Source organism: Saccostrea echinata, unplaced genomic scaffold (assembly GCF_033153115.1).
Source record: "Saccostrea echinata isolate AGI-Se365-2 ecotype Australia unplaced genomic scaffold, CSIRO_AGI_Sech_v1 ptg000057l, whole genome shotgun sequence".
NCBI lineage: Eukaryota > Metazoa > Mollusca > Bivalvia > Ostreida > Ostreidae > Saccostrea > Saccostrea echinata.
In genome coordinates this window covers 1,171,579-1,187,204 of record NW_026889806.1, presented here as the reverse complement: position 1 = coordinate 1,187,204, position 15,626 = coordinate 1,171,579, and the positions used below count along the sequence as shown (strand labels likewise).

At 32.7% G+C, this 15,626-nt stretch overlaps 1 protein-coding gene across 2 annotated transcripts; it reads left to right on the top strand.

Annotated features, from left to right (window-relative positions):
- Positions 1-249: 249 nt before the first annotated feature.
- LOC133174195 (kelch-like protein 13) lies at positions 250-12,085 on the top strand. 2 transcript variants are annotated; one of them, XM_061309264.1, is made up of 8 exons: positions 250-417; positions 3,979-4,251; positions 4,803-4,903; positions 5,598-5,778; positions 8,270-8,385; positions 9,080-9,313; positions 10,209-10,325; positions 11,794-12,085. In XM_061309264.1, the coding sequence occupies exons 2-8, from the start codon at positions 3,992-3,994 to the stop codon at positions 11,886-11,888; spliced, it is 1,104 nt and encodes a 367-aa protein (XP_061165248.1). In that variant the 5' UTR covers positions 250-417; positions 3,979-3,991; the 3' UTR covers positions 11,889-12,085. The 2 variants fall into 2 exon arrangements, with proteins under 2 accessions (XP_061165248.1, XP_061165247.1); XM_061309263.1 differs by lacking the exon at positions 250-417 and adding an exon at positions 2,924-3,062.
- The last annotated feature ends 3,541 nt before the right edge of the window (positions 12,086-15,626 follow it).

The following is a 15,626-nucleotide window of genomic DNA, read 5'->3' as shown; positions in this document are numbered from 1 at the left end:
TATCGGCGATATTTGATCTTTTTGATGGATAATACAAAAAAATCTTTGATATCAAATCAATTTCATTATGTGATTTAAATCCTACACGTAATGTCAATAAGAACATCTTAGTTCTGATTGGTTTCATGGCTTGGTATATTAGATATTCAATTACAAAATAAAGTATCGCCACAACTGAATTTTGTAATTTATATAGCCTCAATTCATTGTAGCATGGGAATCTACCTTTAAATAACAAGAGTTACTGCGTTACGTATAAGCACTGTCTGTTTGGAAAGGTTTTATCAATAAGAGCAAAATGTTTAGAGTAAACATCTATAATGTGGAGTACATCCGTTTTATTTTACAGCAGATAATCCAATATAAAGTTAAGGGTTAGGGAAATAGATATGGATTTGAAGACGACGGACATTTAAGGTAAGGCTATTATTGTCTCCAAGTTGTCATTCATGTCAGATAGAATATTCCGTTTAAAACTAAGGGACTTTGATATCGCCTGGGATTTTCAATAAGGCTAATACCACAAATATACGAACTGAATAAGTATTTTCTGTCGTCAAAGTTTATCTTTTAGATTTTAATGTATTGCATTAAGTTTTTATTTTACCTTCAAAGATAAATTAATTTCGCAGAGTAGCATCTCTCTCTCTCTCTCTCTCTCTCTCTCTCTCTGAAATAAAAAAAGTGACGTCTTATATTTGTTTTACAGCTGTAATTGAAATGAATCAAAGATTAATGATCTGACAGCATCCCAAGTCCTATAAGTTTGTCCAGTTTGATAAGCCAATTCCGTACCTAAATGCTTCGCTTATTGTGTGTAATCTGATCTTATCAGTAATTATATCTTAAGTATGGTCTGTCCTGGCGATCTAGAGTATTTAAAAGACAGATTGTTTTGATTTATCAAATATACACATGTATACTAAATGTTTCATCTAGTACAGAGCATCACCCCTAATATACATGTATACCCATACATAATGGGTATATATATACTGAAACGCAAAAGAAACGCAACAAGCAGTAATCTACGAATATTTGAATTTTTTATCTAATGATTTTCAAAAATGAATACAGTCAGGTAAAACTCGATTTAAGAACATCAGAGATTTGATAAAAATGTTAAATTATTATCTTTTAACTTTAGAAAGTAACACATCCGTTGATTTCTACGATGCAGTAGGTTCATCAATCTCGAGATCTGAGCGAAAGAAATATTCTTTGCCATTTTTAAATGCCTGTTTTTCAGATGATGAGGTCGAATTTTCTCTAGCCAAGCGCAGTGTAGTAACCTTGGACTTCCGGTCCAAGAACGGTCATTTATGCTAGTGATATACGTAAGAGCCTACTGAGGCGTGATGTGGTGCATATTTGCATCTGCAACTCTCCATCACCTTTATTTTGAGATTTTCCAGCTAGAGCAATAGAAATGCGCACTTAGTCATTTTTAGGAAGCCTTGACATCGCTTATGGAAAAGAAAGGGGAATTCATTTTTCGAAACATTACTGCATTACTTATGATGAACAGATACAAATCCTTAAAACCCCATATTATTGCCAAATGTTTTGTTAAACATGCAATATTTGATTTCTGTTAAGCGGACTCAAACTTAACTTTAGAAAGTAACACATTCGTTGATTTCTACGATGCAGTAGGTTCAGTAATGGTATGAAAATCATTCAACCGTTAAACCGATATTTACAAAGTTGAAGATGTCCTTATTTTTTAGATATAAAATTATATCCTATATATAATATTTTCCCATAAAATAGGATGTTGCGTTTCTTTTGTGTTTCAGTATACATGTATATTCTGAAGATGTTTTGATAACAAATGTCAGTAGAAAAAGTCGGATTCTAAAAAAAGCAGTTTTTGGGTGACACACCTAGACACATCATTCATCTAAATAGTTCAGTAATTCATGCCATGTATTGCATATGAAAATCATCAGTTATAAGCGATTTTCAAAATTTGTTTAGAACCATAAAGTAACTAAATTAAGGCGTAATACATGTATCAGTTTTCTGTTTTCGGGCACGTAACAACGGTTTTAAAAGCAGGAGGGAGAAGGGGGGCAAATTCCCCCAAAAATCTTAAATTAAAGCAAAAAAAAAAAAAAAAAAAAAAAAAACCCTGAAAATTGACCAAACTCAAAAATGATGGAGGGGGGAGTCAAACAGCTTCTAAATGAAATTTTACCATAGCAACAGACTATACTCAGAAAAAAGTGGGGATAAGGGAATGAAGTAGTAAATGTACATGAAATTAGCACATAACTCACTGACAGAAAATGTGGGGTGTACTTAATTGAGATGTATCATGGAATAATGATTAAATAAATACAGTAGTTGCTAATTTCCTTAATATTTTTGCATTTATTATATTATTAAACTTTTTTCCCTTTTGCTATTTCAAAAGTTTCATTCATCTGATAAGCGTACGCGAACACATACTTTTAAAACATATTTCAAGAAGGTATTCAGTAAGAAGCAAGACTCATTCAAGTGTCTTTTTCAATCCCTCAAAATACAAATTCCTACACTGAACAAACATGAAACATCTCTTTGTTAAATCACCTTTCTTTAAGAGTTGCTGATAGTTTTAACCAAAATGCCCACTTAATCAAAATGGCCATTGTGATTTTATTTGGTCTTAACAGTTTTGATGTTTGAATAAGAGATATCGCTTTGAATTAAATTCTGATCCTATATTTACCGTGCTACTTTGTATTTAATCTATCTGAGTTTCTATTTTAAATTCTACAATACAGGAAATTCTAATTTTTAAAATTGCTCTTACACCGAGTTACAACCTGGAACAATAAATACATTTAAAAGATAATTTGTTTAACGGTTAAAAACGATAAGCTTAGATAGCTGGTATCGGCAAAGGGCCACGTTCAATGAAGCGATGATTGCCTTGCACTTTCGGGCAAACGTTGTTAGTGAAAGTAATTTGGAGTTAACAAATATACCGTGTCAGAATTGGATAAATAATTTAGTTTGACCGGTGTATATTAAGGTCTTTGCGATGAATAGATAAATACAGCTGATATTTAAAGGTAAGACATTTATGGTCTTTTATTCTCAGAAGATCTGTATCTTGTTTCATTCCAAATAATGGAAAACAAAACGAAAACTTTGAAATTGCCTTAACTAGAAAACACGCTTTATAAAAGACAAAACACTGTATTTTCGAGATTGTCTTTTATTAGGTTCTGGCCACCTTTTTGAAAGCCTTTAGAAAAGGTTTGCGGTTATAATTTGTTTGTTTAGAAACTTTTTTAAAATTCGAAATATTGTATGGATTAATGAAACAATTTTATGATTTTAAAGAGCACCTTAAGTTTCCTTTTAGAAGCAAGTTTACAATAAACTTATCACATCTTCACCATGCCGATTATTCATATATAAGGGTTGAGCTCAAAATTGGATATACCTCAATAAACTTGAAATGGGCAGATTTTTCTGTTAATACAGAAAAAAAAATCATTAAATTTAAAAGTTTTGAAATCTAAATGGCGTTAATCTCTCTTCAATTCCCACACTCTGTTAAAAAAAAAGTATAAATCATGGCTGCTAAGCACTTGGGATTTAAATAAGGAGCTATCTTGCCAAATTCTTTCATAGTGATCAAAGATAAAAGAAACATCAATTGAACATAATTAGGTTGCATATTTTGTCAACAGATCCAGACCTGGTGAAAACGATACCCACAAGGAACTAAGGAATTTACAGACTGTTTGACTGATTTTTTCCCCACTGTCTAAATTCTCTTCTCTATATTTTAAATAAACCATTAAGTTCAGACCAAATATTTACTAGTAACGAATACTTATTCGTACGGAATGACAGTGATTAGGTTTTATCTTTCACTACATTTCAAATTATAGCTTGTCCTAACACATTACAAGAAAAAACCCCAGCTATATTTACAACAAAGAAACCAGAGTGATATGTTTACTAATTCTTTTATAGACAACATGGAAGAATGAACAACTCTAGAAGATCATCTTCCGGTCAGTTTGTCCAGCACCGTTTGTACACCATCAATAGGTCGGGGTCCGGGGAGGCTTTTTATATCCTCCTGACCCCAGACCACAACGATGTCCTGACGTATCAAATCAAAACGGAGCACTGGAAGGCTACAAAGGATATTAGTCACTTTGGAGTTGCTATCGTAAATAACTTCCTGTACATTATTGGAGGGTTTAACGTGGCTACTGCCAAGCACGTAAAAAGAGTTGTCAGGTAACTAACTCCCCTCTTAATGAATCGTTCATTTACTCAGGTTTATTTGTTATTTTTTGGCTTGTCTACTTGAGGACCGATTTTATGTGCACTTATCTTTCAGGCTTTTATTTCATTTTATTAAACTATCGATTTAGCCATAAATTTTACTTAAAAGCCTACAGCTCTTTATTTCTGAATGATACAGCAAAACCCGGGTGTTATTCATTTTTATGTTGTATTTCTTCCAAACAAAATGAACCTTTTTTTCATATAATTAAATGTATTTTAGTTGGTGTTTTCCTCTTTTTCTCAAATTAAAAAAAATTATTCGTTAAATGTTTAAATTATCTTTACCAATAATATTTTTTGCTTCCTTAGTCTATTGAAAAAGTTAATTAATGGATTTTTACGCATTAACAAATATTGGATGATTTACTACAAAAACTGATTCTTTCAATTACATGAAGTCATATTCCTGAAATAGTAGAGAAAGATTTGTTTCAATAAAACAGATCATTAAGTTTTGAAATCGTACAGAAATAGCCTTAACTGTACTTACCATTTTATAGGTTTGATCCAGACGATGGAACATGGAAAGACGTAAAACCTCTTCCAATCGCACGTGCCAAGTTCGCTACTGCTGTATTGGACGGCAAAATCCTGATCCTAGGTATCTGAAGCAAACTAAGATGGAATCAATGTTCTCATTGTTATAATGACGATAACAAAGACATAAAAGTGTTGGCCGGGGATAGTATCTTTATGTAGAATGTCATACATTGTTCTATATTTTTGTTCCAAGTCATTAATTTATGGATCAAGATAAAAACAAGCGACACGGTAGGGAAAAACACGGAAATTGTCATTTCGAAGAATTGGTTGTAGGATAAACTGTGTTGAAAGCACTGTCCTTCCCTAGGGAAAGCTTAAAGGCTTATGTTTTGTCATTCCCACTGGATTATATAGATTTACACAATTGTTGAGTATTTTATAACATATTGCTTTGACACAATGTCTATATGCTCTCGGGTATAATCGGGCTCTTACATTGCTTTTGACTGAGTAGATGCTTAAAGCTTTGTCAACCAATAGTAACGGGAATGCGCTTGACAATGTTGTACATTTTATTATTTTGCGGAACTTTTCATATCTTAATCATTTTAGCTGAAAAAAAAATAATGAAATTGCGGCATAATATAACAAACTTTTTTCCCAAAATTTTCATGCATAATTTTAAAGTGAACATTTTCACATCAAATATGCTATAAAATCTCTATATAATGATGGTAGTTTAGATGTACTATCGAGGTTTTGACTATAAAGTCAGACCATGAGCCATATTCTTTTTTTGTTAATATGTATAGGCGGAGAGGAAAGCAACGGTAAAGTTCTGTCCTCCTGTGAAATGTATGACCCTGAACAGAATGAATGGACAGAGGCACCACCACTGGTCTCACCAAGAGCGAACCACATGTGTGTGGTGCACCACAACGAAATTTATTGCGCAGGGGGTTACTATGGTAACAAGAGCCACAGAAATATCTGGTAAGGTGACAACACCTTTTAAGCTTGTAATGTGATTAAATTTTCCAAGTTGTATGCATAGTTTGATTGATTGTATTTTGTTTTACGTCCCATTCGAGAATTTTCACTCACATAGAGACGTCACCAGATTCTGGTGAAGGGCTTCAAATCGGCACACAAAGCTATAAATCAATAAGCAGTGAGAATTCTTTTTTTTATCGGTCCAACACCTACCGTGACACGGGACCTCCGTTTTTAAGGTCTCATCCGAAAAATCCATGACTTTCCCTTCTAATGCCTTGCGCTTGGCGAAGGAACAGTCACTACATATGTTGACGCGGCGAGCGAGAATCGAACCCGGGCCTCCGAAAGCGAACGTAACCGGATATTTAAAATGAAGGTGTTGTAAGATGAATACATTAGCATTCTTTAATCCACGCATGTGTACATATATATTTGTGTATAGTTAATTTTTAAATTGGGTGAGTTCTACAGTCCAAAACAAAATGAATAATAATTCCATGAATACGGTGTATCTGTATATGTTTACTGTTATAGTGATTACTAATAATTCTTGTGAGGTTATATAAATGGTATAATCCTCTTGAACAAAAAGAAGGGAAGAAGGTACATTATCTAAAATATTCTGTGTCAGATGATTGTGGATGCAAGGCCACATAGAATCAATGTCTGAACGAATGATTTACTGAGTAAAAAGGCTTTCTAATCGTGAAATTCAATAATAAATTCATTTTCATTGTGCAGTAAATTTGAGGAGTTCATCATCATCTTTATTCATGAAGTTATTATTGAAACCAATTAAACGGAGGCTTCACTCAATTCAATTATTGATTCGACTTTGTCAAACAACACTTCATATGAAAACAAAAAAAAATTGCATGGTGATGTAACTTTATTAAATTAATAGAAATTCGTGATGAAGTGAAACATTATCCATATCTCTTTTCTCGATATAAAACAACGTTACTGCAAAATTTAAGTTTCATGTCTGTCTGCACAAAAAAAGTCAAAAACAGGGAAGAAATAAGCTTCTTTTAAAATTATTTTAAACATATGTTCGGTTTAATAAACCTTCTACTCTCTGAATAATATATAAACATGCGCTTATTGCCTCTTTCGTTATTCTGTTTGTTGTGTTGGCTTGATAACAATCTACATAATACTTTCAAGAATATTCTGAGTTGCGTTCAGATATTTTCTCATTGAAAATTTAATTCAAAAGTCGGGGATGTCAAGAGGAGCAGATACATAAAAATATTCTTATCACCTTCCTTTAACTACCAACTGAAAAAATTACTCCAAATAGTTTCTCTCTAAGTTTTTAAATTTACACTGTTCAATATTATATTTACTATTGTCATTAATTATTGCCAATGCTTTGTAATTTTGAATATATTTATTCATTGCAATATATATATATATATATATATATATATATATATATATATATATATATATATATATATATATATATATATATATATACAATATATATATATAATTTGATACTATTATCGATATAGATGTATTTGTTATACTTACCTTAGCTAGGAAAATTTGTAAATTTCAAATTTCCATTCATAAGATTTGTAATGACTTTCGACTGTCTCTTTGAGGACGACTTCGTCATTTGAAAAAGAAGGGAAACCTCGCTATATTCCGAAAAAGATGGCTCTTCGGTATATTGATCTGGACAGTTCTGCTAGTGGTTTTAATTTAAGAGACATCCAATAATAATCAGCAAGTTCAACAAGCAGCAGAATTAGTTAGCTAGTCCTAAAACAAGACTATTAGCTTAGCCTGACATGGCGCGGTATATTATCCTGAAACTTACAAATAAATTACAAAATCATGAATAATTTAGTAAAGTAACATGGGTACAATATGCCCCAGAAGCTTAAGAACTTCTTTATTATTTTGATGCTGCATGAAATAGATGTTTAACTGGAAAACAATACGCTGTGAGTCTTGGCAGACCGAAGCATCAATAGTCATACTAGGTGTTGAAGTCCATCTCAGATTTCATTACTTTTAGACTTTTATGTTCTTTCTGATGAACATTTAATCATTCAGTCCTGATGCTATCTGTCAAGTTTATGTTGGAAAACAATAATGAAACAGTTGCAATCAATCGAATTCATACAAACTCATACTTAATTTGGACAAGCAAATCTTACTTGGTTTTCATATTTCATAAAAGATGGCATTATCCTGTATAGTTACCCTTTTTAATACAATAGAGCATTTCTATATATGGAGAGGATTCTAATAGACCTTGAATACATAAGCTGGATTGATATTACATCATACTTCTGGGGCATTACGCGTACACAATGAGAGCATTAATTAAAACGAACAAGTTTGCATTAGCAAACAAGTTTGAAATCAAATGCTTTCTATGATATTTTTTTCTATTTTAATTTATAACCCCCTCCCCCTTCAAGAAAAAGCCAGTGTTAAATTTCATATTTATTTGTTTTAATTGCTTAAGGACCTACGAGGGCAGACGTTGGGAGGATCTGGGAAGGCCTTACCCACATCAACTTCCGGAAAGTCTGGATAGATTCGCCATGACAACAGTCGGTAGACATTTATATTTCATTGGAGGTAATCACGAAAACTAGTGAAAAATGAAATAAAGTTTTAAAAATGTTAATATTTAGTAGTAGTAAATATATAATTATATAGAATTTTGTTCTTCGCTTAAAATTAGCAATTTAAACGATAATTTTTTTGACAAATTATAGGAAAATAATTACAGTTGAAGAGTGTTAAAAATGTAGGAGATCTGGATTCGTTTAAACATTAAAATGCTAAATGTTTGTTAATGGCGGAATTAACTGTTGCAGCTATTGCAACTATCGCTAAAAGCGGGTTATGTAATTTTTTTCTGCAATGGTTGCAACCATTAACATAGAAATATAAAGATATTTTATTATTTTTATGTCTTAATAAAAATAATCATATAAAGTGAGTTTAAGTTAATAAAATATCGCAATATTGATCTGTGTATGTATGTCCTGTTTCATTGATGAAAGAGCCCGCTGCTTAAGAAATCTTTCATACAGATGGCTATAAAAAAACTTCTTCTAACGACTTAGTAGTTTATATATAATGGATTGGTTTAGGAAAGTAGTTTTCATTAGAAATACAGAGGAAAGTATCAACTGGGAGAAAATATTTCCATATTGTCGTTGATGGCAAGTAGTTACTTTGTATAGGAAGCATCTTTCGTGCAAAATTAAGGCTTCAGTGTTTTTTAAACATGCACATCGTGTACACAATGCTTAAATATTTACAGGTGTCGTGTGCACCATGGACAATCAAGAAAAGAAATTGAAATTTGTAACACACCGTCGTATTTTTTCCTACACGACCAGCGTGTCAGCCATGTCTCGACCGGAAGTAGTAGAGGAGGAGGAAGACGACACGGATGACGAGAAACCCGTCCTTGTGTCTGAGTTTATCTCCCCCTGGAACCTAGCTCTGCCCAATATGTCGTACGGCCGTCACAGTCATGGCGTCGCTACTGTCGGTAGGCCATCTCGTAGTGGTAGAATTAAACACTAAACACTGGCATAAAATAAGTACATGTATCTGTAAACTTCTGTATTCCGTGCTTTGATCAGGGTCTTTATTCGTCTTACAAATTCTTTCGAGAATGTTCTTCAAATATATTATTGAATGATTTTATTGATTTCTACGGTAAATCTGTTTCCCTGTGCTTGTTCGGAAAAAAGTTGATTTGATGACATGTGATTATTGTCTTTGAACACTACATTGTACACGTTGTAGGAATTTCACTTAACTATTAGATGGGAAAAGGATAATGTCAAATTACCGTTTTATAAGTCCCGAACGTATTTATATGTTTGGTAATTTTAAATCTGACGTGTTTGGAAATTAATTGATAATTGTGATCGACTGCAAAGCAGGTTTGTTCCCTATTTGCCAAAAAGCTTGCTATGTATAGCATCTTTCTAGAGTTCTGCCCTTCAAATTGTGCTATACTTAGCAATAATTTAACTTAGTTGAATCCTGGTCTTGTTTGTCGCAATTTGTCCGTAGCCATAACATCTTTGCAATTCCCTGGAATAGTTGAAAAACCTGCCAGGGAAGAGTTTCTTGTTTGTGTCTTTTGAATTTAAGGCAAAGGCACTTGTGGAGGGAGAAAGGTACCGGTAAGGTAGGTCTCTTGGCCGGATAGCTCACTTGAAGAGCATCTAACTAGAATTCAGAATGATGAGTTTGGCTCCAGGCCTGGTCTTTATTGAAGAGTTTATTCAATGATATGAAGTATGCCAGCAGGAGAACTGTGTATTGGTGTCAAAACCACTTTTCGGGCCGAGCGTTTTTAAAGATAAAATTGAAGTTTTTATAACCTTTAAAAGTAGCTGACTCAGTCTAAATACTTACTTTTCTATGATCAGGGACTCGTATTTTTGTCATGGGAGGATCGCTGTTGGAAACAGGTCAACAAGTGCGTATAGTGGAGGTGTTCGATACAGAGAAAGGGGAGTGGGAGGAGGACTTCCGGTTCCGGAAAGGTCGGTCAATAGACGACTTTCACATTCATAAATATTAACTAACAACTCTCTTTGTCGGCGTATATCCCTTGTAATTTACCAGTTAATATTTTAAACCTTCATATGTTTTCGAAAAATCTTGTACCTTTCTTGTATATGCCATCGTATGGGGCAACACAGATTGTTCGAGTCAGATTGTTTATTTTCATGCCAGTCATGGACAGATTATTTATGTTCTTGTCAGTCGAGGACAGATTATTTATTTTCAACATATTTTGAGAACAGGTTATTTATTTCCAAAACCTGCCCCCTTTCAGCATCAAATGATCGTCTCCTAACAAACATTTGGACGTGTTTCAATTAATCCACTGTGTTTAACTTTTTTCTTTCAATGTATGGGTAGCCCAATCCTGGAGCAATCAATATATACATTGTATACAAGATGCACATTTTTTTCAAATATGTCAAATGACCAAGTTACAAAGCAGAAAACTACAAAGGCTACTGTGGGTTTTCCCCAAAGATGGTGGTCAAGGGATATAACTTTTGAGAAGTGTGGATTCAACTACTGTACGTGTCCGTCTGATGATTTGATTATCATTTTTTTTTAATGATTAATAGGTTTTGCATGAATTATCAATTTTACAAGTCAAGTTCCTTAAAAATATCACTTGTAAGTGATAATTTGATATTTTAATTGGTTTAATTGGTTAATCCTAACTCCATATCATCATTCTTGAACAAGAGAAAAGGGAATAAAAATACAATCTTTTTACTGCTACTTTCATATACAAATATATTGATTTCCTCTCAAGTTCAAAACCTGAGATTTTATCAAACTTCTAATTCAAAGTAACCATCTTCATTTTATTCTATTTTATTTTGGAATTTGTTTATCATTAATGTTACGAACTAACAATACTTATTTTTAAGTTCAACGCAAAAATAATTTCTGAAATGAACATTTTTCATTGCTAGAGTTATGACCTGTCTCCGAACACAAATTGTCGCCACAATATACCCCCAAGATTAAACAATATTACAACGCAAGCATGCACATTTTTAATTGGAAAAAAAATTAAGGTATACACTGTCATTATACACATAGGAGGGAATGAAGCCTTTGATACTGACATGCTGAGTGCTGTGTTGCGTAAATTGCAATTAATTAAATTCATCGTAAAATTTAATTGCAGTGTCTATGTTTGTGAGTCAATGCAAAATCAAGATTGCGTAATTTTTAATTTACGCACACCCAATATATCAGTATACGTTACACGTGACTGCCAAGGACAGTCGAGTCGTTTTATATATATATATATATATATATATATATATATATATATATATATATATATATATATATATATATATATATATATATAAGATTCCTACATGTACTACTATTATTTGAAAAGTAGCATATGTTACAAAAATATTACGTTCATTTTACTAAGAGTTTTCTTACACAACATACGTTTCAATACAGGTGATGTATCAAATGTAACTTGTGCAATTTTGGAAGTACCCTACAAGCAAGAAGAAACTCGAGTGAACGAACGACTAAAATGGATACTATGGTAGATGATCATTAAGACCAAAGAAAAGTTGTTTTCAGTATATATGTTCACACACACCACATCAGAGAGAAAAAAATTTCTGCTTCGATTATTTTAACAGTTGTACATGTTCTGGTCAAATTGAACATTTATATATACATTTGTACATGAAATTGTTATCATTTTTTTTTATTGTTAAGTGATCTCTGTATTAATCAAATAAACAAGTTGAAACTTTAAGGATTTTTTTCTCGTTTTCAGAAGAATCAAGTAAGTGCATGGTGTCTTTAAATTACGTCATTGTTTTCATTTTAAACAAGCAACTACTCAAGTTTTGGAACTTGTGTCCAATCCTTTTGACATATTGTCAACAATATATATTCATACATGTAAAAAATATAACAATGTTTATAAATTGTGTAAGAAACTTTGGATTGAAGGACATAAACTCATAGCAAACGATCACTATTGGTTTGCGATCTGTTTATCAAAGAAAAAATCATCAATCCCCTAGATGGGCTCTTGTTTTATTCGAATAGTAATCCAATAGACATGTTTGAAAGAAGCTCAGCAGATAGATTACTATCAATACATACTTTGAAGTGTCGAATACATGAGTTCCTTCGGAAAGAGTGGTCGAATAGTGAATATACATGTTGTTGTAAGGGCAGCCCATTTAATAGCTGTGCCTAAAATTTATTTATAAATGGATGTATTAGACCAGCTCGCATACTCGCTACTCTAATTAAAACTAAACAGTAATTTAAACTAGATTTTTAGCTCACCTGAGCCGAAGGCTCAAGTGAGCTTTTCTGATCAAAGTGTGTCCGGCGTCCCTCTGTCGTCTGTAGACCGTAAACTTTTCTCATTTTCGTCTCCTTCTCAAGAACCACTGGGCCAGTTTCAACCAAACTTGCCACAAAGCATCCTTTGGTGTAGGGGATTTAAGTTTGTTCACAGGAAGAGCTGTACCCTCTTTCAAGGGGAGATGATTAAGAATTCATGAAAATTTGGTGGCATTATTAAATCTTCTCAAGAACCACTTGGCAAGAAAAGATGAAACTTATTTGAAGGCTTCATTACATACTCTAGATTCAAGTTTGTTCATATCATGACTCCCAGGGGTAGGGCGGGTCCGCAAGAGGGGTCAAAATTTTACATAGGAATATATAGGAAATGTCTTAAAAATCTTCTCTAAAACAGTAAAGCCATGATTAGTCATATTATAATAGAAGTATTCTCAGGTTAGTGTAGATTATAGTTTGTTCAAATCATGATCCCTGGGGTAGGGCAGGGCCATAACAGGGGTCAAAGTTAACCATAGGAATATAAAGGAAATATCTTTAAAGGCCTTCTTCTCACGAACAGCTAAGCTAGTATTAGTCATATTAATAAAGAAGTGTCCTCAGGTAGTGTAGATTCAAGCTTGTTCAAATCATGGCCCCCAGGAGTAGGGCAGGGCCACAACAGTGGGTCAAAGTTTTGCTAGGAATATATAGGTGTAATAGTTAAGGGCCATTTGAGTAAAACGCATTGAAAACCTCAAATAATGGAATGACCTGACAACCCTTGGAATGGAATAGCCAAACCAAATGGTCTAAAAGGTAAAGCTTTGGGGAAGTTAGACATTCAGATGCTAGCTGAAAAAGTTGGATGTTGAATCAGGAATAAATAAGTTAAGGTATTCCATCCCTAATTGCAATAGAATCAATGGGGAATTTAATACATAACAGATGTGTAAGTGTTGAATACTCAGTATATTTACTGAGTAATTCCCATTTATTACTATTAGCATGTAAGGGTGGGACGTGTCATAATTTATGACCTTGAATTTCGCTAAGAGTTATCTCCCTCTGTTTTGAATTAATCAAAAAATCAATTTTAAACAACTTAACTGGTTAAAAAAATCGTTTTGAATTGTCATTCTATTTCTAATGTTTTAATGCATCTTAATTTTCACCCTAGTATTTATTGATATTCATATCATTTGAATTTTCTTTTTAAAAAATCGCTTGTCTCCATGGACTTCAATTCAATCTTTGTTAATTACTGCTTAGTTAATTACAGTTTTGAAAGTTTCTCTTGGTAAATCCTTTTCTACTGCTTTTACGTAGAAAAAAATCTTTAAATCTTCTTCTCAAGAACAACTAGGCCATTATTAGTCATATTTATACAGAAGCAACCTTAGGTATTGTATAATCAAGTTTGTTCAAATCATGGGGGCACAACAGAGGGTCAAAGTTTTGCATATAAAAATATAGGACTCATCTTGAAAAAATCTTCTGCTCAAGAACAGCAAAGCCATGATTCAAATTCGTTCAAATTTAGGGTGGGTAGGGTGGGGACACAATGAGAGATCAGAGTTTTAGTACAGCAAAGCCATGATTAGTAATATTGATATGGAAGCATCCTGAGGTAGTGTAATTTACAGCCCCCCCCCCCCCCGTTCAATACTGAACTGATTTCTGCTTCTTCCTAGCCAATGGGCTCAGGTGAGCGATGTAGTCCATGGGCCTCTTGTTTGTTTATTTATTTACATAAATACATATTTACATATGTATTTATTTTTAAATAAATGTTGTTATTGAAGATTCTAAAAAAGTAATTTAATTTAAAAACATCGTCATGGTAAAAATTATATATTACAAATGTCAATGTATAGAATGTATGTGGTAAAAAAAAAAAACATGGATATTTATAAATCTAAGTAAATTTCAATTGTACATTGCACAATCAAATTTATGGGAAGGTAGAAATCGTCATTGTTTGCGTCCTTTTGTTGGACTCGGTTTTGCCACCCCACCCCTTCAAATTATATTATCATTATACGCAGACTTGATTTTGTAAAGTTTAATTTAAAATAAAAACAAGCATACATACATAAAATTTTAAGTTGGTCTCCAAGAATTGTTGAGGGACTTTCTATATTGATAGTTTGTAGTTAAGGGCAATATTTATCATCTGGGTGGAATCGGTGGGAAGTATGATGCAAATACCTAATTATGGAACCTTCTATTAATTTTGGAATATTTATTCATTTATTTGACCGTATGTTATAATGAATTGAGAGAACACTTCATAGATATGAATAGTCATTTATAACACTGAGATAACCCTCGAATCCCAGGATCCTCCCCCTTCTAGATCTGGCCTTGAGCGCGAAATTGTCTTCTCTCTCCTTCAACATATCCAAATTGTCTGGAAATTAATATATCATTTTAGATTTAGAAAGTACATCTATATGCTATTACAAGAAAAAAAAAAAAAACACCATACGAGGGTTGTTCGGAAAGTTCCTAGACTGTGCCAATCTTCGTTATACTATCTTCAAGAAATTTAAAATGAGCACATTATCATATGTAAAAATATTTATTTTGTTTAAGTGTGAAGTTTCTTCATTCCAAGTGATTTAATAGAATTCATGTTATTTAATTTTAAAATCAACACGTTTTGTAACCACGGAGCAAACTCAACAACACTCTAACGTCAACTTGAAAATATACCGACATGAGGTTCTCAAAAATACTATCCCTATATATTTCACAAAGTATTGCCCAATACCAGTGCACTCATTAAAAGCGTTTCTCTATTATTCCAGTAGAATCATTTTGTTTGTCAATGTTATATTTTTTTCACTGCATAAGTGTGCTTTCACAAGATTAGCATCTGTGAAGCGCCAAACTCAGCATGACGTTACTAAGTAACTTTTTAATGTTTTTGGTAAGTTTTTACAGATAATCCGTTTTCAGTTCTCACAGATCAC

Excerpts from the sequence above, each read along its gene's own strand:
- LOC133174195 (XM_061309264.1), top strand. The coding sequence starts at position 3,992 with ATGAACAACTCTAGAAGATCATCTTCCGGTCAGTTTGTCCAGCACCGT. Across the intron at positions 4,904-5,597 it reads CGGCAAAATCCTGATCCTAG|GCGGAGAGGAAAGCAACGGT; the intron begins GTATCTGAAGCA and ends TAATATGTATAG. Across the intron at positions 10,326-11,793 it reads GGACTTCCGGTTCCGGAAAG|GTGATGTATCAAATGTAACT; the intron begins GTCGGTCAATAG and ends GTTTCAATACAG.